Source organism: Triturus cristatus, chromosome 9 (genome assembly GCF_964204655.1).
Source record: "Triturus cristatus chromosome 9, aTriCri1.1, whole genome shotgun sequence".
Classification (NCBI taxonomy): domain Eukaryota; kingdom Metazoa; phylum Chordata; class Amphibia; order Caudata; family Salamandridae; genus Triturus; species Triturus cristatus.
Window position 1 is genome coordinate 513,818,216 of NC_140592.1, and position 27,290 is coordinate 513,845,505.

The 27,290-nt window shown below is 47.6% G+C and overlaps 1 protein-coding gene across 1 annotated transcript in view; it reads left to right on the plus strand.

Moving 5' to 3' along the window:
• Positions 1-562: 562 nt before the first annotated feature.
• The window catches only part of CTSF (cathepsin F), a 303,262-nt gene continuing 276,534 nt past the window's right edge, over positions 563-27,290 (plus strand). The window contains exons 1-2 of the mRNA XM_085625496.1: positions 563-871; positions 13,964-14,083. Of these exons, the coding sequence (XP_085481622.1) occupies positions 656-871; positions 13,964-14,083 (336 nt within the window). The 5' untranslated portion in view covers positions 563-655. The remainder of the gene's footprint in view (positions 872-13,963; positions 14,084-27,290) is intronic.

A 27,290-nucleotide genomic window follows, 5' to 3' on the forward strand; every position in this document is an offset into this window, starting at 1 on the left:
ATTGCAGCAAACAGCTCATTTCCGAAGATGTCAAGTTCTGCAGTTTAATTATAAGGTAAATCAGCATGTACAAAAACATTAATTTTATTAAAGGGATTTGAAGTAATGAAGAGAACTTTGAAGCCTAGTAGAGATAGAACGATAGAAATGGGAGCTTTCTGCAGAACATAAGCAGCATTTTCTCTTTTTGTACGATTAATATACCACATTTCTACATTGCTATGAGGTAAATTTACGTAAATAAATGTAAACATCCACACTGTCATTATTGTGATATGGTCAGAGTGGCATTCAACATTTGGCCCACTTAGCACTTTCTCTGACCTGCAAGTTTTTTGTCATTTTGGAAATCCGATCACCCTAAAACCAACACAAATCTCGTCAGCGAAGAAAAAGGCACTATCCTTTTAAAAAATCCAAATCTATTGGCTTTGCCACGGAACGTTACTCTGACACTGGGAAGGTCGGTTCGGTTACAGACAATACGCTGTCCTGTCGAGCTAAATTACATAGGTAAATATTTTGGTAGTGAGCGATGCAGCCATCTTGGATCTGAACATTTCCTGATCCTGGAGGGGCGTGGCCTTCCTGGTTCGGGAAGATCAGCTGTGCTGCTGCTGTCAGTAAACAAGTACCCGTCTGTATCGCAGCAATCATGGTTTCGTTGTGCCCGATCGTTGCTTTTTTTCTGCTTTGCCTGGCGCTCTACCCGTCTGGTCCCACCGCTTCCTTGGTGGGAGGCTATCGTAGTGCGAACACCAACGACACCAAGGTGCTGAAGATGGCAACCTTCGCCACTGCCGAATTAAACAAGCGTAGCAACAACCTTTTCATGTACGGAATGATGGAAGTGCTTGAAGCACAAAAACAGGTGAGAGGGACAAGTTGAAGAAACTGGGATGTGGCATAGTAGAGGGGGCGAGCAATAACACAAGACAGACACAGGAGATGGAAAAGGGCATAGCAGAGAGTATATAGTTCAAGGCAGGATAACGACCGGGTAGAGAAAAGCAGACGAATGAGCAGTCGTGAAAAAGGAGAACAGATTGTTCGGTCCCAGAAAACTGCGGAGTCATGAGAGGCGGGTGGAGTCAAGCGAAGCGGAGACCATAGCAGAAAATGCACCTGCAATTTTTTACACAAACTCTGTCCAGAAATTAACTGACAATGCAAAATGTGATAGTAAACGTTTTTTTTAGTTGTTTTATATAGCGCGAACTTGACCCGGTATCGGGTATCATCAGAGCGCTTTTCATAGCACCAGTTACGTAACATGAGGACACATTCATTTTTGTTAGGCACGGAGAGTTTAAGTTATTTGCCCAGAATCACAGGATGCTCAGCGTCATTGCCGAGACTCGAACCGGGTTCCCCAGATTTAAGGTTGACCGCCCTAGTCGTTAGGCCAACTCATTTCTAAACTATTTTGTCATATAGCTTGAGGAGCTAGGTGACTCGCTTAAGACTTCTAGACTATCAGGGTCATTCGGAGTCCTGCTCTAATGCCGATATTGAGCATAAAATGGTGTCCTTTTTTATGTCGCGCCAACAAGACAGCTGTCTGGTTGTGAAAAGGTATGTTGTCAATTTACTAAGAATATATAGGGGCTTGAAGCCCGTCCATTGGTTAGCTTTCTCATTCGCCTGCTTCCTATTCGTGTCCCAGCTTGCTCCAATAGGGCATGGTCTCTTTGTCATCTATTTTGATTGGCTGGCTCCTGCTCTTACACAGTTTGTTTCTTAAGCACTAATTCTTTCTTATAGGTTAAGCACTCCGTGAGAGTTTTTGTGTTTTCCAGCTGTCTCCCTCCTGCTCCCTGTATTGCTCCCTGATTGTTTTCAGTATGCTTATTCCCACTGTTCCATGTTGCGCTCGCTTTCGTGAACTTCACCCATTGCTTTCTCACCCGTATGCTCCTGCCTGCTCTACGTTGCCAATTTGCCCCTTGCTTCGCCTCCCCAACCCTGCCCTTCATGCTGCTTCGATTCCTCACCCCTCCCTTCTTTGCTATTCCTTCTTGTGCCCTTCTTCTCTTTTGCCTCTTGCTTCTCATCCCCACCCGGCTCTCGTGTTGCTTCACCTACCTGTTCCCTTCTTCTCTCTTGCAGGTTGCTTCTACCCCTTCCATGTTGTTTCCATACCCTTGCAAAGCTCTTCCTAACCTGTGCCTTCCATTTTACTTTTTCAATCTGCTTATTTTTTTTTTTTATTAACTCTAAAATAAAAAAACTTGCCATTTTGTAAGCATGCACATGCGTGGTGTACATGCCTACAAAAAGGATGCAGCCAGCCACGTCAGAGGCTTTTATTTTTTTAAAAAAATTTAGCCATGCTGCATAGCATTAGGTTTTCTGTATAGAATAGCTAAAAACCATTGACAAAGCCAACATGTCCTGAAGGCGAGAGCTCTTGGACTGCTCGCCTTACTACAGCTGAAAAGTTAATTGCGAAACAGCTGTACTTGGTGTTTGATTATCACTGTCTATAGTAGGCCAGACCCTGTGAGATCAGTGGTAAAAAGACTCAACTCTCACAGATGAGGCCCAGCGACCGGGTCCGTCACAAATAGTGGATGGGTGCATGCAAGGAGACTCCAAAGAGCTAAGTATACTGAAGCTCGAATGATAGGCAAGCACAAAATAATTGACATGGGGAAATAGAAGAATGGGTAGGTAAGAGAAAAATACTGGTGCAGATGTGAGCTATTCAGGCACTTCAGTACCCCTTCGGGCAATACACCATCTTGGCATACATATGATTATTGTCATTTATATGAATTGGCACACTTTTAGATATTGTAAACAAATAGTATAAGAAATATTTGTTCTCACCCCTGTACGCTAGTTATAGAGTGTGACCCACAGGATGAGATTGACAATCTCCACAATATTGGCCAGTCAGGAGATTGAGGGAGTAGAAGTAGACAGTATAGATTTGCCCATTATCCAGCAGCAAAGTAAGTGACACCTCTGCATTTCCCGTCATCCATCTGCCCAGGGAGTGACATTACTGAATTTCCCATCATCCATCTGCACAAAAAAGTGACATCACTGACTTCCAACCAAAACTGTGTTCAAAAGAAGAAGCCAAGGAAGAGGACTTCATTTCCCATCATGCATCTGCAAAGGAAGTGATATGACTTCCCTCCTTCTATTTACTTCTGTCAACTCTTCCAGGTGTCCCATTGCATGGGTGCCCACAGCAAAGAATGGACACACACAATGCAATCATCTGTTTCTGACAGGACCAGAACCCATGTGCCACTGAAATGTACAAGGTCAGATGTATTCATGTGCCTCACCCAGGACTGCCAATCCCCCCAATCATTCCCAGCTATAGATGACCCAGACAATCATGTAGCATTCGTACAACACATAGACCCAACACTGTACACATTCCACTAACTACTATCCTCCCTCAAACTACAGGACATACATTCCACACTTGCTTTGTACACAAGCCTAACAAAACAAACACGACACCCTCTTCAACCTCATTGATCCACTCAATGTGTTACAGCATGTCATACACCCAACACACTCCAAAGGCTACGTTCTCGACCTTGTTATATAAACATCACCAGCAATACAATGCAAATTACCCATACCCCTGGACTGAACCAGCCACTTTGTCATCCCTGTCTCAATGCTTAGCATCCTACCAACGAACCAAAGTCAATACAAAAAGGAAGACCACAGCTCCAGATCCTTCAAAGACTTCTCCAGAGACAGCCTAATGCTTGCAATCATCTGTCACCCATTCACCTCCACGTCCAATGCCAACAACTTCCGACAGTTTTTTATAAAGCTATGTGAACATCCATGTCTCAATTACAACATTTAAGTGCAAGCCGAAGCCTTCAGGACCCTGTTATTCTAAAGACCTTACTGACCATAAATAATCCATCTGCAGTCCATAAAGAAAAAGGAAGAAAAACAGAACTCCAGAGGACCTCTTGATATTGAAGTTCCTCTGCTCAAAATGTCAGCTCATCACATCAGCCTAATCAAAGCACTATACCAACACCATCAATGAAGCTACCAAGAGAAGCAAGTTCAAGACAAGCACTGCTTCGCCCTGCTGCTGGACCCACCTATTACTCCTCAAATACAAAAGTGCATTGGCATACTCAACTCCTTCATGGCCATAAAGATGATGTCTTACTAGAATCCTTCATCAAAGCTTTCTCTGGAGTTGATATCTTACTCATACTTAACATTATCAATACCTCCCTCAGTCAAGGCATCTTCCCAGAAGCTCTAAAGACAGGCCAGATTCTTCCATTCCTAAAGGAACCTACACTAGAGACCCTGTAGACCTTGCCAACTACCGCGCCATATCTCACCTTGCATCTATTGGCAAGATTATCGAAAAGGCAGTCTACGTTCAATTCCAAGACCACCGTAATGCAAACATCTCATTCACGACTACCAGTCTGGCTTCGGATCACGCTGCAGTATCAAATTCCAGATAGCATTCTGTCTACATTCTTTAAACAACCATACCAGCCAAACCGGCATTTAATAAAGGTTATAATCTATTGTCAGCCTTTCAATTGCTCTTTGGGTTTGAAGTAGTAAGATAGAGCCCAAACAAATATGAGGAAGAGGGAGAGGACTTTGGGTAGATTCAAGATAGAATGAACAGTGATAGTATGGACCTGAATGCTGTGGAACATTAATAACTAGATCAGTAACGCCAATACAGAGATAAAAGGCCTACCCTAGCAGGACCTGGCAGGTGTTAAAATATCAGGTGTCCATTGTTGTCCATCAGAGGCTCTGAAGTGTTTTCAAAGGATATTTCCAGCCCTGCAGGCTCTTGGCATCATGAGGGTCTTTCCTTTGTTAGTGACTTTAAATCAGAAAGTGCAGCTGACACAAAATGTAAGTCAACTTCCTTCAGCTGTTGTCTCAGAGTAGAAAGCCTTTACAAAGTAGTACTGTTTTCTTCAAATCCTGTGTTCCTGGGGGATGTTTATCTTAGATTCCACTAGTAATTTAGGTTCAGCTCAGCATACTAGTATCGTGGTGGTTCAAAGATGAGAGCCCTTCGATGTTTTTCATTTTGGATCCTGTATATCGAGAGAGAATGTGCACATTTTATTTGAGGTTTCCTTGGGACGGATAGCTCTAGAGTGTGCACTGTTTTCTGCACCTTCAGGCAGGCCACAAATTTGAAGGTTCCGTGTATGGTTGAGGTCTTCCAGCCATCACCGTCAGAAGGGCCGAGGAAGACGGGCCAATTTTCCCCAGGCCCTGTCTGTAAAAGACCCTGAAACGTGTTATGGGCGAGGCAGTCGGCATATGCAGTATATTTCACAACACATGTGACTGTAATCCTAGCCATGCAGGTGACACAACATTGCTCTATAACACAACTGTAAATACATAAATGCATTTTCCCAAGTGCCTGGAATTAAATCATTTTGTAGCAAGAATGATAAAAACTCACCAGTCTAATGGACTTGGGAGTGTTGTGTCTGGGGATATCTGCAGAAAAATAGAATGTTAAGATCTAGTTTATATAACTGTAGGTATTTCCCAATGGAAGAATAATGGTTGTGTGGCAGTAGCAAAGCATTGTACTACTTCTTATTTTTGCATTTAGACAGATGCGTGGCATGATTTTGTGAGTTGTTCTGTAATTCGGAATTTGGCTCTTCTGCAGATGGGTAGCCCCCGTGGTTCACCTTTCACCATAGCTGAATTCTATTACCATGTCCAGACAATGACATGACTATTGTTTATGGCAGCCTATTAAATTCTTTTGGTACAGATCTTGTTAATTACACCCAAGCTGGAAGGGTAAGTGTCTTGCACCCCTACAGCCCCCATAGGTAAATCTTTATATATATATATTTGTTTTAATTTTTTCGAGTTTTTGATAACATGAACTTGAAACAAGGGTATCATAGTGCCTTATAAAGTTTGCGTAGACATCAATTACCAAGGAAACCACCAGAAAAATAGTAGGCATAATGGACAATAACATACAATAAGCAGTTACAGTATACAATAAATGGCGGAATAGAAGATGAATAAGTTCCAGAGATAGAGATGCTAGGGTTTTTCGGTAGTAGGAGGAATAAATGATCAGTTATTTCCAGAGGCTGTGATGATCGGGTTAAAGTTGTTTGGAGGGCGAATGCAAGGAAGTAAGACAAGCATTTTAGGAAGGTGTAGTCACTTATTTATTGAGAAGAAATTATTTAGGTTTTTTTCTGAAGTGGAGGAATGGTTGATTGTCACATAGATTCTGAAGTAGGGTATTCTAAATCCTAGGTTCATTCCTAGAGAAGAAATGCACAACTGATTTTTCTTTTTTAAATTTGGGAGAAATCAGGAGTAGAGTGTTAGAACTTCACAGGGGCCCCTTTTGGTCAGTTTTTGAAAGCTTGTTTGTGAGGTAGTTCGGTTTCTCTGTGTAAAGAACTTTGTGGGTGATGTAAGCAGTTTTAAAAATGCTTCTTGCTTCAATTGGTAGCTAGCTGAGTTGCTTAGGTGTGGGAGTGATGTGATCAAAATGTATTTCTCCAGAGAGAAGTCCAGCCGCTGCGTTGAGTGTAGATCTCATGGGGATGAGGTATTTTTTTTTTAATACTTGTGATGGTTGCGTTACTGTAGTCCAGTTTAGAGAGCCCCAAGGATTGAACTAAAGTCTTTAAATTATCAGGCGGGATAAAGGGTTCGGTTTTTTTTTTAGGTTTTTCTGAGTGTAGAATGCACATTTTACTGAGGCATTAATATGATCTTTCATGTCCCTTTCCTGGCCAAAACCATCAAAAGATTTGTACTTGCACAAGTCAACAACCACATTGAAAAACTGTTACCTGCACGACACCTTCCAATCTGGGTTCAGGAAAGGCTGCAGTACAGAGACTGCAATACTGAACATTACAGACGACCTACATAGATCACCTACATAGATCTCAGGATAATGGCCAAGCCTGCCTCCTAGTCTTTCGTGACCTCTCGGCTGCCTTTGATACTGTCAACCATGACATCCTCCTAAACACCTTCTCACAGCGTGCAGGCATTAATGGAACTGTCCTTCAGTGGTTTGCTTCTTTTCTGAACCAATGCTAACAACTAATCAAACTAAGCAACTACACCTGAAAAGCAACATAAATTTCACAAGGAGTTCCTCAAGGGTAAATTCTGTCTTCTGCCCTATTCAACCTCTATATGGAACCCCTTGCAATGATCCTGAAACAAGCCAGAATTGTCTATCATCCCTATCCAGATGATACCCTACTCTACTTTAACATTTCGTCAATTAAAGACGTCCAGCACCTAAATAGCACTCTCTCCATGGTTCAATCCTGGCTGCACAACAATCATCTTAAGCTCATCCCCAACAAAACCCAAACTCCTCTTCATCCAACGGAAAGAAAATTTGTTTCCCGTAGATATCTGGCACAACAACCTCACTGCATTAAACTGCAAACTATCTATCGCCAAGTCTGTCAAATCTCTGGGGATTACACTTGACAGAAACCTGAACATGAAAAAGCACATTAAGGCCTCAACTAAAAGGGCTTTCTACACGTTAAAGCACCTTAAAACCCTTCATCCCCATCAAATACCTAAAGACTGTGGTGCAATCCTTATTCCTCTCCAAGCTGAACTAAGGTAACACAATGCTCACGGTTGCCCCAAAAACACACATCACCCCTTTAAAAGCAACACTCCATGCAGCAGCCAGACTACTGTCGGGGGAAAGTCGCTTTGACAATATTACTCCCACCCTCAAGAAACTAAACTGGCTACCAGTAGAGGCATGATGTATTCTCAAAACTGCCTGCATAACCCACAAAGTTCTCTACACAGAAAAAACTGTCTACCTCGCAAACAAACTATCTAAAGCTGGCCAAAAGACACCTCTTAGAAGCTCTAACAGTCTACTCCTGATTCTGCCTAAATTTAAGAAAGAAATATCTCGCATCCGCTCCTTTTCCAGGAACGCTCCCAGAATCTGGAACTCGCTGCATCAGGATCTGCGTGATAACCAATCACTCCTTCACTTCAGGAAGAAACTTAAACTTCTTCTTCTCAATAAATACCTACACCTTGCCACCTAAGCCATCTGACTAACCTGTTATCCCTACCCCAAACCCTCCAAATAAATCTGAGCATCACTACCTTGGAGAAAAACTGTGCCTCTACTCTCCCCACCTATGCAACACCCTACTATAACCACCTCAGAACTATATCGTCCACACATCCTACTGTCCAGTGTATACCTCTCTTATATACTGTTTGTGTATTTTTATTTATTCCATATGTATCTCATGTAATTGCTGCTATGGTAACCCTGTAAAGCATTCTGATCCCTCCAGGTCTGGTTCGTGCTATCGCTCCCATATACTATTGTCTATTGTATACTTTTTTTATACACTGTTACTATGTATTGTTTATTTACTCCATTTGTAACTCCTGTAACTGCTGCTGTGCTAACTCTGTATAGTGCTCTGATACCTTCAGGTCAAGTTTGCGCTATACAATAATTGATAAATAATGTAATCCACTGTGACTTCACAGAGTTTGAGATTGATAGTTTGCAGTTTAATGCATCTATATAGCTAAGCCAGTCGTGGATAGGCCGAGACTATCATTTTGGCTGGACGAGGAGAAGTTCAGTTTTGTTGGGGTTGAGTTTTAAGTGGTTATTGGTCAGCCAGGATTGTACAGTGATAAGAGTGTTGTTCAGGTGCTGGATGTCTTTAGATGAAGGTATTTTGCTGTAGAGTCGAGTGTCGTCTGCATATAGAGGGTTCGCAGTTCAGGCCTGTTCAAGATGTCTGCAAGGGATTCCGTGTAGAGGTTGCATAAGGCAGGGGATAAGATTGATCCTTGGGTGACTCCTTGTGGGACTGAAACTACTTGTGAGGTGGCATTGTTTAGTTTAATTGGGTGAGAATATTGGTTAAGGTAAGAGGCAAATCACTGAAGGACAGTTCTGTTGATGCCTGCATGCTGTTAGAGGGTGTTTAGCAGGGTGTTGTGTTTAAAAGTGTCAAAAAAGGCTGAGAGGTCCATGAGGCAGGGCTCTCCATCATCAAGTGATCAATGTATGTCATTAATAATGTTCAGGATTGCAATCTCCATACTACAGCCTTTCCTGAACCCAGTTTGGAAGGTGTCATGTAGGTTGAATTTATCAATGTGGTTGTGATAATATGCATCTTCAATAGTTTTGGCAAAGAGTGGGAGGGTAGTTATTGGTCTATAGTTGTTTACATCATCCTTGTCGGCTTCTGGCTTTGTGATGAGGGGGGTGACTTGGCCGGGTTTAAGTGAGGCCGGCATAGAGTCACTGGATAAGGAGAAGTTAATGGTTCTAGTCCATGTAGGGGTGATGATATGTGTAGGATTTTTGACTAGAGGAGGAACGAGGATAAGAGAGGTGAGATGATGGTTTTATGCATGAAAGTATTTTGATGACCTCTTCAGAATTATTTTCAAACTTGTTCCAGGATACATTATTTTTTAGTTGTACATTGTTGCTGGCATTATGGCTAGTTGAGGGGATGGTTTTAAAGGAGACCATTGTTAGTCGGAGATGTGGAAGTTTGGGGATTATCTTTGATAGGAAGACAAGCAGTGGTAGGGGGTGGGGATGTAAAGGGGGTCAGAGAGAGTTGGATACTTGTTATTTTTTCTGCAAAGAATTTATCAAACTCCTCACAGCGCTCAACAGTGGCTTCAGTTGCATGCTGTGGGACCATGAACGTTTGTTGTTTGATAATGTTTAAAAGGTAGTTAGGTCTGTTTCTAGAGCCATCTAGTTGACCTCAAAAGAAAGAGGATTTCTCTCTGTCAATATATTTTTTGTATTTTAGGCTTTCGACTCTGAGGAGGGAGAGATGGTTAAGCGAGGGTTGTTGGCTCAAGATTCTTTCAGTCAGTCTAAGTTGTCGTCTCTCCATATCAAGATCTTTGTTGAACCAGGATCTGGAGGGGATGCATCTCGATTTTTTGAGTTTTAGTGGGTGACAGTGTTAAGAATATCTGCCATTTTCTTAGGTCGAGCATTCGAGACCTCTTGTATACACTTGAGTATATACTTATTATATACTTATATGTGTATGTACTATGTGGGCTCTGGAGATCAGCCCTAGGACTTGTCTGCTTCCACTTAGGGACTTTTTTCTGTTCAACTGCCTCTATTTAACTGTCTTGATAGAAAAAGACCAGCAGAGGTCAGTAAAATACCAGAATCACTTTAGCATCCTCTAGATTCCAGACCATAGAAATTGTCTTCCACGAGCCCCGTGGACAATATTTTTTTCAAATCTTGTATTTTCAGTGATATGACCACCGAAGGCCCTGTTTTTATATTAAAAACAGAGCTTTGGACTACACCATTTCCCGCTGAATGGCAATATTTCTCTCCATTTGTTCCCATACCTGGCATGTCACGCAGTTTGGTGCTTACTTTCTCTCCATGTTAAAGAACAGTAGATGTTTCAGCATCCAGGCTAATGTGCTGCATAGTTAAATACATATAAGGTCCCAAGGGTGAGACCGATTGCATTGCAAATGCTTGTTGTAGTGGGAGGAAAGGTTATCGGTTAAAATAATGTCAGGAGGAGGTAGAATTTGGAAACTGATTAGGGATTCTTATTTGAATGGGGGATTTGGTGTATATTCCTCGCCCAATGATTAGGACGAGTAGTTTGGATTGGGTGCCTTAGATGGTTGTTATTGAGTACGAATAAAGTTAGGTGGTGATCAGTCAAATCAGTGGGTAGAATACAGTGGAGGGATAAGGAATAATGGTTGGCAGTAATTTTGTCGAGGGTAGTGCCTTTATTATGAGTTTTGTCGATACAGAAAGAGTGTGGCTAGGGTTTGTATTGTTGTTGCTTCAATATCATTCAAGTGCAGGTTTAAATCTTCTATTATAATGTTTGTCGATTCCTTCAGGGAGATCAGTGTTATTACGTCTGTTAATTCTTTGAAGAATTGTTGTTTTGTTCCTGGGGTAGCGTAGTCTGACGTCTCTGGTGCTCCTCACTTACCCCAGAGTGGCAGATATATGCGTGTAGCATGGCGGAGATGCTTGCGGGGTTGGAGCACATCCGCCTTTGGTTTCCCTGTTCATAAATCTCCACAAAAAGCTGTTTGTTGTGATTGACAGCATTGGCTAAGATAGGCCTTCGCACCTTTCTACATGCAATTGCACTGCTTGCTCCTGTCCACCCTGCGTGCACAGGCTATTGTAGGCAGGTTACTGCACGCCTTGTTTTGATGCACAAATGCTTGGTCCGACCTGTTTGGGCAGGTCGACCTGAGATTTAAGTATCACCTTGTCAAAGAATGTGGCCAAGGGTGTGGCCATTACTACCACTTCATCGGAGAAGTTGAGCTACATGTGCTTGCCCATCCTCAGCCCTGTAGTCCGCTTCGGCAGAAGATGACTGAAGTCCCCCAGACAGTTTTTAATTGGCTGAGAACTAACTGAGTAGAATCCATAAGTCCTGGTAACATTAGGAGACGCTGCCGTCAGCACTGAATCAAATAGGAGGGGAATATGCGGAGACACCACTGACCCAATGTCCTCCCAACAGAATGCAATGAGCCCAGGAACAGGGGTAATTTAAGTGTGGGGATTTTGGGCAACGGCTCCTTGGACCTCAGGTGTGGGGTGGGGGAATTGCTGTCTGTAAAAGGAGCCCTCATGCAACAGAGTTTCTCTTGACACACAGCAAGGCTGAAACTGGTCAAGGGTTGCTTGTTTCCCCATCTAAAGGGGAGGTGGCCTGACTGTTTGGGCTGCATATGGCTGGTCTCTGTCTGCAGCAACTAGTGGGAAAAAATGTAAGGACTGGAATGCGACCCAAGTAATTACCAGTGTCTGAGGTTACTTCACAGATTTCATCCACCACTTTTGTTTTTCTAACCCATAGCCTGTGACATTCTTTTTCACCGGAATCATTGTCACTGGTTCTGGAAGTAGCGGGAAGCTGAGGGATGTTTTCGGAAACCTTGTTGTATTCAATAAAAAGAAGTTTATAAAGCTGACTTGTGCCTTGCGTGTTAGCATGCTTGTGCACGTTGATGTTGATTTCATATCCTGAATAACCTATCAATGTGATCACACCCTCACAATTCCAAACAAGAATTGTGTGGAGAAAAAGGGGCAGGAGTGTGAGCGGAAGCAGAAAAAAGCATCCAAGTATTGTGATAATGAGGTTAATCAGTTATAGTATAGGGTGTATTATTGAAATTAACCACCCACATGCAGTTTACCCTTCGATATGGGTCTAAACTACTGGGTACGCAAATTTCCAATGTATATTTACTATTCAGCCAATACTGTGTAACTGTAATTGGTGCCCAAGTGTGAGTCCGCGCCCAGTGAACTCTGAATGGGGTGGTACGGTACCGCTGCTGGGGATACCGCTCCATCAGACTGGTAGTGGGTTCTTGGTATATCAATGCACCTGTGATCTTAACTGGGATCCTTGAAAAGATCTGAGCACCTGCTCAGTGAAAGTATCTTTTGGTTGGGCAGCATTCAGCTACCGCCACGATAATATGCCTTAGCACCTGTCTGCAGCTCTGCATTGCTATCCGTGTAAAAAAACAAGGCAGATTTATTCTTAAGGGTTTCTCAATTGGTTGCCTAAAGACACACTGCAGTGCACAAAAACCTACATTCCAGCGCACACAGCACTGTTCATTTCCTTTAAGAGTGGTGCTATCCATTTAATTCATGTAAATAAATGCAATTCAACTTCTCGCTATACATACGTTTTCCTTTACACCGTATTCGCAACATTACTATTCATTATAGACTGCATTTTTATATTATGACTTCAGCTAATACCATTTGAGTTTACTAAAATTAAATGTATAATATAGTAGTTACTTGCAGGGGTTTCAGCCACGCTTCCTCCATCTGTCTATTGTTGTGTCGTTCACATTTTTATTCTGCCCACACCAGCATACAGCACAGGGCAGTGGGTCAGCCTGTCCTTGGCTAACTTCACTATTGAGTTATGCCATTCGGCTCTATCACCAGGAGCAAGTCCTCATACAGAGTAGTTCTCTTCAGTGCCAGGCACTACTCTAGGCAATGTGTGCTTATTGAGACTAAATAAGATTTTTCCTTTCAGCTAATTCTTTTTTTTTTTACATTTACGAGGGCCTGATAGCTTCCACATTTACAGTTTTGCAAAAACCATAACCAAACAAGCGTTGAAAAAGCCAAACGGCTGGCCAATGCCATTGCCAGATAAATTGGCTTTCCAATGTAACTCATTATTTTGTGTGCCATCTTAGGGCAGGGGGTTCTGCAGGTCCAGACATCCCCCTGCAGGTGGGTGCAGTCACTCACTGCAACCATCTGAAGTGACATATCTGTCCTTTCTTTAAAGTGCAAGCAAATGCCGCTTGCACAGTGAAACGCAGAGTGGCTTGTAAGCAGCTGCTCCGTCTTTCCCTGAATGCGCTGCACCAGGGCAGCTGCGACTTTGGGGCTGCCCTGGAGCAGCGTATCCGTGATAACAGGGTGCACCTTTTGAAAGGTGCACCTGGTTCCGACAGGGACAGTGCACATGGTCTGTAAATGAGGCACTGTTGTGCAAATTTTTGATTGACGAATGAGATGCCTAGTTAAATACGGGGATAGATTGGTTAGCCAGTATATTATGTGTGAGATTCATAATTAAGAAACAGTAGGCTTCAAAGTTGGTGTACTGACTTGTGAACATACCCTTACATGTGGAAATAACAGGATTACCCCTCAGCTAACCAGTGTGTAGGAAGTGAAGCCACCTTTGTAAGATGTTGGTCAACTTAAACCTTCAGCGGCTTGGGCTGGGATGCTGGTTCTTTCACAATTCACATTGCGTCACTGGCTTGCCACAGTTCCCCTGTGAACAATGTCGATGTGGAAACTTAACGTGCAATTTTTGGCATCCAGTGTAAATGTTTTTTATGCATTTTTCAGCTTGTCAATGGCATCAATTACAAGATAAAATTCAGACTTGGTGCAACGATGTGCAGGAAGAACGTCAATAAAGACTATGAGCTGGAGAACTGTCCACTGGCGACAGGAGGAAACCTAGAGGTAGGAAATCTATTTGTATCCTATTTCTTTCTTAATCTCAGACGCACCTCAGCTATTTTTTGGGAGTTATGTAGCTGTCTAATATTGTGCTGTTCTTGCGACAATGGCTGCTCGTTGGTGGGAAGGACATGTGGTTCAGCGTGGGATCTGTTGAAGAGTTGCCTTCCAGAACTTCTATCATGATTTCATCCCTCAGAAATTGTGATACGTGTAATCATTATTGTAGGTCAATATCCAACCCGTTTGCATCTCATTCATGCACCGTCAAAGTGTGCATCCAACCTTTATATGCCGGATTACCATGACCTCACCACAGTCATGGAGAATTCCCAGTTCCTGGGGGAAGGGTGCCCAGAATTTAAGTGTTCCGGTGGCAAACGTGTGTTATACACAAGCTGCTAATGTAGTAACGTGACTTACACAGGATAACACATTTTTGTCAAATGACGAAGCTTTGATTAGATCCCAGAATCTTTCAACCTCTGGCCGCACCTTTGATTGACTAGAGAATATGTGGATTGTACAGAAACTTGTGTGATTTTCTGAAATGTAGTAAATTGTGTCTACGGCTAGAGTGGCCAGCAGAAACTGGACAACTCTGTATACGAACTTAAAAGTTGTTCAGTGAGTCACTGTTCTGATTTTAAATTTGATCGGATCACCCCTTAAAACAGTCCTTGCCTCTCTGCTGAGTATTGTATAATGTAGACATAGCTATGCTGATTAAATCTTCTGTGGCTGTTGTTCTCATGCTGGTATGCTGTGTCAGCACGTCACGGGAAACCCCTGCAGGGTTGGGCGCTGCCTGCATAATCCGGTCTCTTGCTGGGCCTTGTGACAGCGATCGCACTCATTTGTGGTCATGAGCACATGATTATCGGGAATGTTTCTTTTCTGATGTGTATATCTCTGTAGTGCTCTGAAGGGCAAAGTGCTCCAAGGCCAGCGGCGTAGATAGACCTCTGGCCGACCGTATCTAACGGGGTTACGGGGAGGGGGGTGCAGGCGATTCCTGCTACGGCCGTAGGTAAGAGCGGAGGGGGGGGGGGGGGGGGGGGGGGGTAAAGGGGGGGGGGTAAGGTGGGGGGGTGGCAACGCCACCGCCCGCACAACTTGTGCCCCCCCCCCCCTACTTGCTAGCCACTGCGCATGGCCAAATTAGGAGTACCATCGGCAGTGTTTATCTCCCTGACCCATCCTGTGCTTAATTTGTGCCAGAGGTTGCAAGCAGTGAGCATCAACTCTCGTATTCGTGGACGGGCACTCATTTTCCATCATCAGACTGAAAGCTGAAAGAATGGTATGGTGGAAGAGGGAGAGAAAATAGTGGCAATGGGAGAAAGGAAGAACCTGCGAGAGATACAGAAGGCAGGAAGTTTAGGGTGGTGGAAAAAGCATGAAGCTGAGTCAGAACTTGTTTTTCGCCAAACCTGGCATTCAGCCACATGACAGCAGGTCCTATACAACATCTTTGGGCCACTGACCCCTCCCTCCACCCTCCCAATTTTGAACGTTCTGCATTGTCATTCTCTTGACTCAAAAAAACAGGTGAAGTCAGGCATTCATAATTACTTCATTGAGGTGGCAGAAAAACGGATGATATATGTTTAAAAAACAAATTACCCAAATATAGACAATGGAGGTATTTGTTTTTCAAGCGGATGAATCGATCTAAAAAGGGGGGGCCACCGCCAAATGCCAGCGAGTTGGCGGGTATGTATGTGCACTGGAATGAAATACTTTCTGCCTGGTGTCTGCTGTAACAGTGACCTTAATTCACCAAAACACCAGGAGTAGCGGAAGTAGCATCACACACCTCGTGGCCTCACATGATGGACCTGGAAATTACTCACATGATCATTGACTGATGACCGTAAAATGAAGGGTCGCCACGTGATAGTTCACTCGTGATGTATTAGGGTGGATTTTATTAGTATGGTAGGAAGAACGCATTTTGCTTATATTGCAATGTTTACATTTAAAGCATTTTAATAAAAAGAATGGAGAGAATTTCAAAAAGATGTGTTGTTCAGAGACATTACTTTTTCTCTTTGAAGTTGTCATCCTCATATTTAGGTTTCCTCCTTTTTACAAAAACATAATTGTTGTGAATAATAATAAAAAAACAGAGGACATATACATATGGCATTTGGGATAGTGACTCAGTGTTTGCATGGGATCTGATTATCCTTTTTCCTTACCCAAAGTGATGAACGAAAGAAGGAAAAGCATCTGGCAAATGTTCGGAGTATTTTAATAGATTTGTAGATTTTACAATTAAACATGTAATTCAGAAATCAAGCAGTGAAAAGAACTTTTACAAACAATCAGTCTTGGTAAAGCACAGCTACTCACCCGCGAGGGTCTCAAGGCGCTAGTTACAAAGACTTACTCGAGAGTTTAAATCAGGACATTATTTCTAAAGTGTATTTTACATGTTAAAACCTAGTCTACCTCGTAATGTGAAATCATACTGTGAAATTGTTTCACTTTTCACTGTACTATGTACGTGCATTTATAGTTTTTCATGTGCTTGCTATTAGCGGAGTGTGCTTTTTGCTCGGGTACTGTTGGAAAGCGGACCCCGAGGAGTCGGTGAGACCACCAAGGGGGGGGCCCTCTCACTGCACGAAGTAGCCGAGCGCTGCCGAGAAGTCTCCTGAGAGGTCCTTCTCCTATCCCGTACTAGCACAGTAACACCACCACACCGGACTCAAGGAGGTTGTCTCAAGACGAGCAATTCTTTATCATCAATAAAAGGTTACGAGTTCAATATTTACACGAAGGGATCGAGGGATCCACCAAAAGTCTCAATGTCTCTTTGGAAGGGTAGGGGTAGCGGGACAGTCTTTGGCAGGAATGTGGTACGAGGGTACCTGGGGCCCAGTTCTTATCCTCACGCTGGAGGACCTCCGATCTCGGAGGGGTCAAGCCGCGACGGCGTCAGCAGGGCTCTGGCGTACAGTTCGTGGAGAGCCGCGATTCAATCAGCAGGGCTCTCAAGATGGTCTCTGTTCAGCTCGAGCCGCGACGTCGTCAGCAGGGCTCCGAGGAAGGTTCCAGCGAGGTTGGGCCGCGACAGCGTCAGCAGGGCTCCGATGTTCCAGGTGGTTCAGAAAGAGTTCACAAGAGGGAGCCGCGACGCAGTCAGCAGGGCTCGTGATGGTTCCGACAAGAGTTCTTCTCCGTAGGGTCAGCCGCGATTCAATCAGCAGGGCTCTCGACTCCGGGATACAACTCCCGAGCTGTGGTGGGGTCGCCCCAGATATAGGTCTGGAGCCCTTTGATGTCCGGACCTATGCGCCCGAGGGGGCGGAGTGGCCGGGTGGAGGTGGCCAGACGCCCAGCAGGAGAGGCGCCAGGCCCATGGGAGTTGCCGGGCGATCACACCTCGAGAGGGGAGGACAGTTGGGGGTCCCATCGATACTGTCCTCCGCCGGGGGCGATGAATGGTTCCTGCGGCACCCCCTGGCTAGTTCGTGGTGCCTCGATGTCGGGCTTCGCTGGGGTCGAGGCCGGGTTGGTGCACGGGGTGACGTGGATGCCAACAAGATGGCGGAGCCACGAGGAGTATGCGACCACGTGCAGCCCCGGGTGAAGGGCCTTGGTGCAGTTCAGACGGGTGGCCCGTGAAGGCCGGGGCGGGGAACGGGCACAATCCAGGGGGTTAAGGACCACGCCACGAGGCCGGGTCCAACAGGCGTCCCCCCCAGCCGAAGGCATGGAGAGTCACCCATCTCCTTGGGGATTCTCCTCGTCAAGGCGGAAGAAGCGGGACAGGCCGTCGGCGTTGGCGTGGTCATTGCCGGGCCGGTGTTCGACGTCAAAGTCCATCCCTTGTAGCGAGATGGACCACCGCAGCAGCTTGGGGTTCTCGCCCCGCATTTGCATTAACCATTGCAAGGGCCGGTGGTCGGTCTGGACCCGGAAGTGGGTGCCAAAGAGGTAGGGCCGGAGCTTCTTGAGGGCCCACACCACAGCGAAGGCCTCGCGCTCAATAGTGCTCCAGCGTTGCTCTCGGGGTAGTCGTCGACTGATGAAGGCCACTGGTCGGTCGAGCCCCTTTTCGTCGGCTTGGGATAGGACGGCCCCGATCCCATACTCGGAGGCGTCCGTCTCTACCACGAACTCCTTCTGATAGTTCGGGGCCTGCAGCACCGGGGCAGTACACATGGCTGTCTTTAGGGTGTCGAAGGCTGTTTGGCAGCGGGGTGTCCAGTGTACCTTCTTGGGCTGCTTTTTGGACGTTAACTCTGTGAGGGGGCCAACAATGCTCCCATAGTCCCGGATAAACCGCCGGTAGTATCCGGTGAGGCCCAGGAAGGCCCGGACAGCGGTCTGGGTAGTGGGGGGTTCCCAGGTCTGGATGGCATCTATCTTCGCTTGGAGGGGGGCCACCTGCCCGCTCCCCACTTGATGGCCCAGGTAGGTCACGGATCCGTGGCCGATTTGGCATTTGCTGGCCTTGATTGTGAGCCCGGCCCGCTGGAGGGCGGCCAGGACGGCCTCCAGGTGGAGGAGGTGCTCGGCCCAGTGGTTGCTGTACACGGCAATGTCATCTAAGTAGGCCGCGCTGAAGGCCTCAAGCCCGGCCAAAACCTTGTTCACCAGTCTTTGGAAGGTGTCCGGGGCGTTCTTCATTCCGAAGGGCATCACCCGAAAGTGGTAATGCCCATCCGGAGTCGAAAAGGCGGATCTTTCTTGGGCGCCGGGGGTGAGCTGGATTTGCCAGTACCCGGCGGTGAGGTCCAGCGTGCTCAAGTAGCGAGCGGCCCCTAGGCGGTCGATCAGTTCGTCGGCCCGGGGTATCGGGTGTGCGTCCGTCTTTGTTACTCCATTCAGGGCTCGGTAGTCCACGCAGAATCGCAACTCCGGGGGGTGACCGGGAGCTGCGGCCTTGGGCACCAGGACGACAGGGCTGGCCCACGGGCTGTCGGAAGGCTCGATGACCCCCAGGGCCAGCATCTTCGCTACTTCGGCCTGGATGCAGGCCCGCACTCGGTCAGGCACCCGGTAGGCCCTGTGTCGTATGGGGGGGTTCTCCCCGGTGTCGACGTCGTGGACGCACCAGTGGGTCACCCCCGGGGTGAGAGAGAAGAGGGCTGCGTAGTCCCGCAGTAATCGCTGGCAGTCGTTGCGCTGCTCCGGGGTCAGGGACGAGGCGAGTTGGACACCTTCGATCGATCCATCATGGATGTTGGACTGCAAGAGGTCGGGCAAGGGCTCGGAGTCGTCCTCGCTCCCCTTGTCGGTCGCCAGCAGCAGGCTCAGTTCGGTCCGGGCGAAGTGGGGTTTTAGCCTGTTCGCATGTAGGACCCGGAGGGGGTTCCGGGGGGACTCCAGATCGACCAGGTAGGTGACGGGACTTTTCTTCTCCACCACCTTGAAGGGCCCGGTCCACTTGTCCTGGAGGGCGCCGGGTTCGACCGGGGCCATGACCCATACTTTCTGACCTGGCTCGAATTCTACCGTAGAAGTGTTGCGATCGTACCACCGCTTCATGTCCTCCTGGCTGGCCTCGAGGTTGGCTTCGGCTATGGCTCGGAACTTGCGGGTCTGGTTTCGGAGGGTCAGGAGGTATCGGTAGACGTCAGGAGGGGCGCCTCGGGGCTTCATCTCCCAGCCCTCCTTGACCAGGCTGAGTGGTCCGCGGACCGGGTGCCCATACAATAGTTCAAACGGGCTGAACCCCAGGGACTTCTGCGGGACCTCCCGATAGGCAAACAGGAGGCAGGGCAGCAGGACATCCCATTTCCGCCTGAGGGGTTCTTCCAGGCCCTGGATCATCCCTTTCAATGTTCGGTTGAACCGCTCAACCAGCCCGTTCCCCTGAGGGTGATAGGGGGTCGTGAACTTGTATGTGACCCCGCATTGTTGCCACAGGGACCGCATGTACCTGGAGATAAAGTTCGTGCCACGGTCGCTCACCACTTCGCTGGGGAATCCCACTCGGGAGAAGATCCCCATCAAGGCCCGGCCTACCACAGGGGCCGTTATAGTTCTGAGCGGGACCGCCTCCGGGTACCTGGTGGCGTGGTCCACGAGGACCAGGATGAAGCGGTGGCCCAGGGCGGTTTGGGGGTCCAGGGGTCCCACAATGTCGATTCCGACTCGTTCAAACGGGGTGCTGACGGCGGGAAAGGGCTGGAGGGGGGCCTTGACCCGACCCCCCGTCTTTCCGCTGGCTTGGCAGGTCTGGCAGGACCGGCAGTGGTTGTCCACATCTCTCCGCATCCGAGGCCAGTAGAAGTGGGTCACCAGACGACTGTACGTTTTGTCTTGCCCCAAGTGTCCGGCGAGGGGCACATCATGGGCCAGGTTGAGAAGGAACTCCCGGAAGCGGAGGGGGACCACCAACACGCGGCCGGCCCCGAGTTCTGCCACTTTCTGTTCACTGTACAACAGGCCCTCGGCCCAGTAGATCCAGTGGGTGCCGGTCTGGTCACCGTTGGCTTGCGCGGTCGCCTGCTGTCGGACCCCTTCGAGAGAGGGACAGGACTGTTGCTCTTGCTGGAACTGCTCTCGGGTGGGGCCCCCTTCATGTTGCCATTGCGTCAGTTCTGGTAGGGCGCTCGGAGAAGCCATCTCTTCGGGGGAGGATTCGCTGGGCCCGGGGTCGGTGTCCGCCTCCTCCTCGCTGCTGGCGGGAGGGGGTGTGAGCCCCTCGGGTCGGGCCGTCCCGGAGGTCGAGGAGGAGCGGGGGGCCGGGGCGGTCATGGACCGGGTGATGGCGCAGGCCCAATCAGCCAGTCCCAACATTCGGAGGTGCTCTCGTCGTTCTACTTGAGTCCAGGGGGAACTCTCCAAGTCGTTCCCCAGGAGGCAGTCGACCGGGGCGTCGTCGCGCACCGTCACCTTCAGCAGGCCCGTCACCCCTCCCCACTCGAAGGGGACCAGGGCCATCTGGCATAGGCTTTCACTGTTGTCGGCCGTCCGCACAGGGCACAGCACATTCGGTAGAATCTGTTCAGGGGTCACCAGGTGGCAGCGGACAGCGGTGATACTGGCGCCGGTGCCGCGAAGGGCTTCGGCCCGTTGTCTGTTGACCGTGACCTGCTGCCGGTACTTCTGGGTGTTGGTTGGGATGGGGGTGCAGGGTACCATCTCTCGGCTACCCAGGCAGACCAGGGACATGGCTGCCGGCTCCCACTCAGTGTTTTCTTGGTCGAGGGCCTCTTCTTCCTCCTCTCCCCCCAAGGCGGCGGCTGTCAGCTGCCGGGGCGGGGGCCCGCCGGCCCCGTTTCTTCGGTTCAGGGGGCAGGCCGGGTCGCTGGCAAAGTGTCCGGTTTGTTGGCAGCCATAGCAGGTCACTGGTGGCCGTGGTCCGGGTCGGGCCGGGCCCACCCTTCGCGCTAGGCTCGGGGAGAGATGTGGCTGCGGTGGCCCTCGAGGGGGGCTCCTGGGGGCCCCAGCGGGAGGGTCTCGGTTCCTGTTCGGCCCTCCCCCCCCACCGCGCTGGCGTGGGGGTCCGTTGGGGTTCCTCTGGTACTCCCCCATTGAGCTCCGGGGGACCCGGGAGTTGACCCATCGATCGGCCTCGACAGCAAGTTTGCGCGGGTCGGTCATTTTGCTGTCGAGGAGGTGCTGTCTCAGTTCCACGAAGCAATTATTGGAAAGGTGTTCCCAGACGATGAGGTCGACCAGTTGTCCGTAGGTGGTTACTTTGCTGCCTTTGATCCACCCTTCTAGGGCCCGACTGAAAAAGTCCACATATTCCACCCAGGTGGTACCCGGGATTTTCTTGCAGTCTCGGAACCGCTGGCGGTACATCTCCGCTGTTAGCCCGTATCGGGTGAGCAGGGCCTCCTTCATGTGATCGTAGGAGGTCATCACCTCCTCCGGTAGCTGGAGCAGCGTGTCCCGCCCTTCACTCAGGAATCGCCCCCACAGGCCTGCGCCCCAGTCTTTTCGGGGCACCCGATGGGAGGTCATGACCACCTCGTAGGCCTTGAACCATTGTTGGATATCGTCATTCTTGTAATACTCCTTGACGACCTCCTTCGGGATATGCAACTTGGCCTCGGGGGGCGGTAGAGTGTCTCTAGTACTGGGGGTGTCGGTCCCTCCGTTCTTGGCCTTGATCTCGAGCTCCTTGAGACTGCGCTCGTGCTCAAGAGTTATTTTCTTTTCCTCCAACTCCCGGTGTCGTCTCTTCTCTTCTATTTCTTCTTGAAGGCGTAGCTGCTCGAGGGCCAGTTTCTTTTCTGCCAGCTGGAGTTCGCCGTCCAGCCGCAATCGGGCGAGCTCTAGTTCGTGGCTCCGGACCTTTTCCCGCTCTCGTATTTCTTCCTCGGAGAGGCCGGTTTCTAGGCTCTTTCTTCCTCCGGTTGCCGGGGTCAGTGCGGTTGCTGTGGTCTCCGTCAGGGGCAAGGGCCCTTCTTCCTGGGAGGGGCCTGCCCCAGCCTCCAACCATGCCCTCAGAGCTTTCTGCATCTCTTCCTTGGTACCGAGGCTGGTGGTTGCAATGCCTTTGTCTCTGCAGAACTGTTTTAATTCTTTGTGCGTATATTCCTCCAGCCGTTCGGGCTGGAACTCCATTGTCGCGTTGTTTTCCTGGTTGCTCATGATGCTATTTGTTTGGATGGGTAGCTAGTGGGTACTGGCTGGTACGTACTGCGTTCGGCTCGGATCCCGTCGCTGGCCACCAAATGTTGGAAGGCGGACCCCGAGGAGTCGGTGAGACCACCAAGGGGGGGGCCCTCTCACTGCACGAAGTAGCCGAGCGCTGCCGAGAAGTCTCCTGAGAGGTCCTTCTCCTATCCCGTACTAGCACAGTAACACCACCACACCGGACTCAAGGAGGTTGTCTCAAGACGAGCAATTCTTTATCATCAATAAAAGGTTACGAGTTCAATATTTACACGAAGGGATCGAGGGATCCACCAAAAGTCTCAATGTCTCTTTGGAAGGGTAGGGGTAGCGGGACAGTCTTTGGCAGGAATGTGGTACGAGGGTACCTGGGGCCCAGTTCTTATCCTCACGCTGGAGGACCTCCGATCTCGGAGGGGTCAAGCCGCGACGGCGTCAGCAGGGCTCTGGCGTACAGTTCGTGGAGAGCCGCGATTCAATCAGCAGGGCTCTCAAGATGGTCTCTGTTCAGCTCGAGCCGCGACGTCGTCAGCAGGGCTCCGAGGAAGGTTCCAGCGAGGTTGGGCCGCGACAGCGTCAGCAGGGCTCCGATGTTCCAGGTGGTTCAGAAAGAGTTCACAAGAGGGAGCCGCGACGCAGTCAGCAGGGCTCGTGATGGTTCCGACAAGAGTTCTTCTCCGTAGGGTCAGCCGCGATTCAATCAGCAGGGCTCTCGACTCCGGGATACAACTCCCGAGCTGTGGTGGGGTCGCCCCAGATATAGGTCTGGAGCCCTTTGATGTCCGGACCTATGCGCCCGAGGGGGCGGAGTGGCCGGGTGGAGGTGGCCAGACGCCCAGCAGGAGAGGCGCCAGGCCCATGGGAGTTGCCGGGCGATCACACCTCGAGAGGGGAGGACAGTTGGGGGTCCCATCGATACTGTCCTCCGCCGGGGGCGATGAATGGTTCCTGCGGCACCCCCTGGCTAGTTCGTGGTGCCTCGATGTCGGGCTTCGCTGGGGTCGAGGCCGGGTTGGTGCACGGGGTGACGTGGATGCCAACAAGATGGCGGAGCCACGAGGAGTATGCGACCACGTGCAGCCCCGGGTGAAGGGCCTTGGTGCAGTTCAGACGGGTGGCCCGTGAAGGCTGGGGCGGGGAACGGGCACAATCCAGGGGGTTAAGGACCACGCCACGAGGCCGGGTCCAACAGGTACATATAATCACACTTGATCTGTCCCTGATTTCTGTTTATATACTATAATTTTCAGGACTTGCAAAACATTCAGTACAGCAAAGGAAGCCAGGATTCCCTAAAAGGAATCCAGGTATTTTACGAAGACTCGGAGGGTAGGTTAAGCTACCTTTTTGGAGAGTGCAGTATTCAGCCAAGAGGGTACGTTGGCACCGAAAGAAAATGAAACCAATGTACAGAGAATGGAAGAGACCATACGATCCGGGCTTCCTGAATTTTAGCTGACTTTAGGTGTAGGGTCTACCACCTAGAAGCTGCCGACTAAATCTGGGAACCTCAAAGAAATGCTTTCCTCTGCATATTAATGTTAGATTAGGACTGTACCACTTGAGGCCCTGAAGAAGGGCTAGTTGTCTTTAAACATATAAATCTTTGTGCATTACACAAAACGACTTAAAATCCTTGACATGAAGCCAATGTAAAGAGACCACTGCAGGAGAAGTATGGTCTTTCTTTTTCTTAACGCTGGCGTACAGCATAGTTTTGCACTATTTGGAGGTCATGCTCAGCTCTTTGAGGCAGATACATATAATCCATGCTATGGTAACCAGCGCTGAAAAAAAATAATTCAGGGTTGGCACTTTGTGAAGAAAAGAATAACGATAGAGAATACATTTTAATGTGTGAAGTTGGAAAAAGAAGGAACTAATCACAGCATTAATTTGAGTTCTAATAGTGAGGGCAGAATCTAATTTGACCCCCAGGTTTTTCACACAAGAGACCGTATTTTGAGAGAATGACAGTTCCAAAAAATGGAAGGCCTAACAGGCCTTAGAATCATGGTCTTAATCACCTTTAGACTCTAAATGTTTGAAGCTCATCGAGGTTTGGACTTTTGCCAGACGTTATACAAGTGTGAGGTATAACCGATGACATACCTTGAGATTTTTAACATAATTCTCTTGTCTTCTGCATACATAAAGTGGCCAAAGCTGAAAGATTGGATAAGGCAGGCCATTGGGATCATATAGAGATTAAGGAGTGGAAACGAAATGTGGCCCTGAGGGACTCTGCAGGAATGGCATCTCAGAGAAGAGATATAAGGAGGGAACATTTTTCTTGAGATCTGTTATTAAAGTCTTCAAACCATGTAAGGGTTGTTTCCTTGATTCCAAAATCAGTAAGCCTGGCCCCAAGATTTAGTGGTGTATTTATCTGGTCTACTAGCTGTGTAAATACTGTCCTTTTTAAGAACTTATCCTAATTGAGAAGTTGTCCCAACAGACCGATTGTTTTAGGATTTAGTGAGGGTTTTTTTCAGTAAGGAGATTACATGTGAAAGTTTAAAACCACTCCAATAAGGAACAACCCACTATATTGGCATGAGAAAAATGGGTCAAGAGCCCAGTTGGATTATTACAGTGGGGAGATCACATTGGCTCTACGTATCACCAGTTTCAAGGAATAGTATGAATTATTCTCCAAGAATCTGCAATTTGATTGTGTTTGGTAGCTTAAAAGGACAACAATATTCTTAAGAGCATCAGATATTTTATTGGAAAAAAGCAGCCTTGACAGTTTTAATAGTAGATTTGGATGACCTTTTAAAGTGTGAGTTTTTGAGAAGAGTTATCACAATACCATTGGTACTCAAGATTACAAATAGACAATTTCATTTCTGATAGGTCCATGGAGAATCAACCACAAGAGGGTCTAGCCTGTTTAAGGGAATTCTTCAGGGGGAGCGCTCCTATTAAAAGCAGTAGTTATCTGTGTATTATACACTTCTAGGAGAGAGAGAGCTCAGTGGAAGAATCATCATCATTAGTCTTTATTCGAATTAAAAGAATAATTCATACAAGACACAACAATATCACTATTATAAAAAATCACAATCACTAAATTTCATAAAATCTTTCCAATAAATAGATAAAATTTTTGGATAAGAAAGCATTAAACATTGAAACAGACAAATGATGTACCATACACATAAGTTATAAAAACAATAGTTATAGCAGGGATGACAGCAATTAATGAAAGAATTTTTAAAACCTACCTAGATACATTCTCTATACAACGGAGAGCTTTTAATCTGAGTGACCATGCCCACCCCAGGTATTTAGCTAAGCCTATTGAGTAAACTGGTAAGGTGCTCGTGTGTAGAATTCTAATAGCTACAACAGAACTCCTTGTGCCCAGCAATTTACATAGAGGAGAGAGCCAGTAACGTCTGGGAGCGGCGTATAGAGGGCAAACGAACAAAAAATGGCCAGTAGTTTCTTTTTTGGCTCCACAAGCAGGGCAGGTGCATGTGCTTCCACCAAACCACCCACAAGTTAAGGCCCTAAGTGGGAGGGAACCTACTCTAAGTTGGAAGTAGAGTTTCCTATCCTTTGGTGATGTGATCAAGTCCCAGAAAGGTTCTAAAAGAGGTGTAACCTTTGCCTCTAAAAAACGGCTAGTCATCGTGGAGGAAGTGGAAGCTGCCCACACCCTGTGATATAACATGTCCCAATAAAGTTTTTTCAATAGCTTTTTTACAGGAAATTCAGCAACAACTGGGTCGTTCCATAAATTTTCCAACCCCAAAGCTTTTAAGGATTCTCGAAGGTTCCTTAACCACTTAATTTTGTGAAACTTATCAGCCTGAATTACGTCCATGATGCCCACTGCGTAAGATCGAAGCTCTAGTGTGGTCCATAGTCTCCTCCAGTATAAAACTGGACGGAGATTGGCCAAGTCTTTAATGGCCTTTCTGCCTAGATCATAACGCAGTGGGACCATTGGCGTGCTTTGTGGCAAGCCTATAATAGAACGAAAAAATTTATTTTCAACTGCAGTGAGGGATGTTAATATATCAAAGCCCCTGAGCTCTGCTCCATACAGGACTGAGTTAAGGGCCTTTGCCTCATAGACTTGTAGCACTGGTTTAACAGGTTTGGTAATAGATTTTTTAAACTCTTTAACCAGCGTTCCCGTGATCTGGGTAAGTTTCAATGTTGACATTTCTAAATGCCTATTCCACCGATTGTTATGAGACATTTGAATGCCCAAATATGTAAAGTTAGTTACCTCCTCAAGAATTTGGCCGTTCATTATAAGCTTACCGGCTCTATAGCTTGTGTGTGGGTTAAAGGTCATAAGCTTTGTCTTCGCCACGTTGACCTCCAATCCATAATCTTTACAAAAATTTTCAAAAATTGACAGGGCCCTTTGCATGCCGCTCGGGGTTTTAGACACTATGAGAGTGTCGTCGGCAAACATTAATATTGGTATGAGTGCACCTGCCAATTTTGGAGCATCAGTGTTGGCCTGGAGCATATAATCCACTATTCCATTAATGTACAAGGAAAAAAGTGTTGGGGCCATAGCACATCCTTGACGCACCCCCCGCTCAACGGGAAACTCGGTGGTTGATTCCCCCAGACCACCCCATTGTATTTT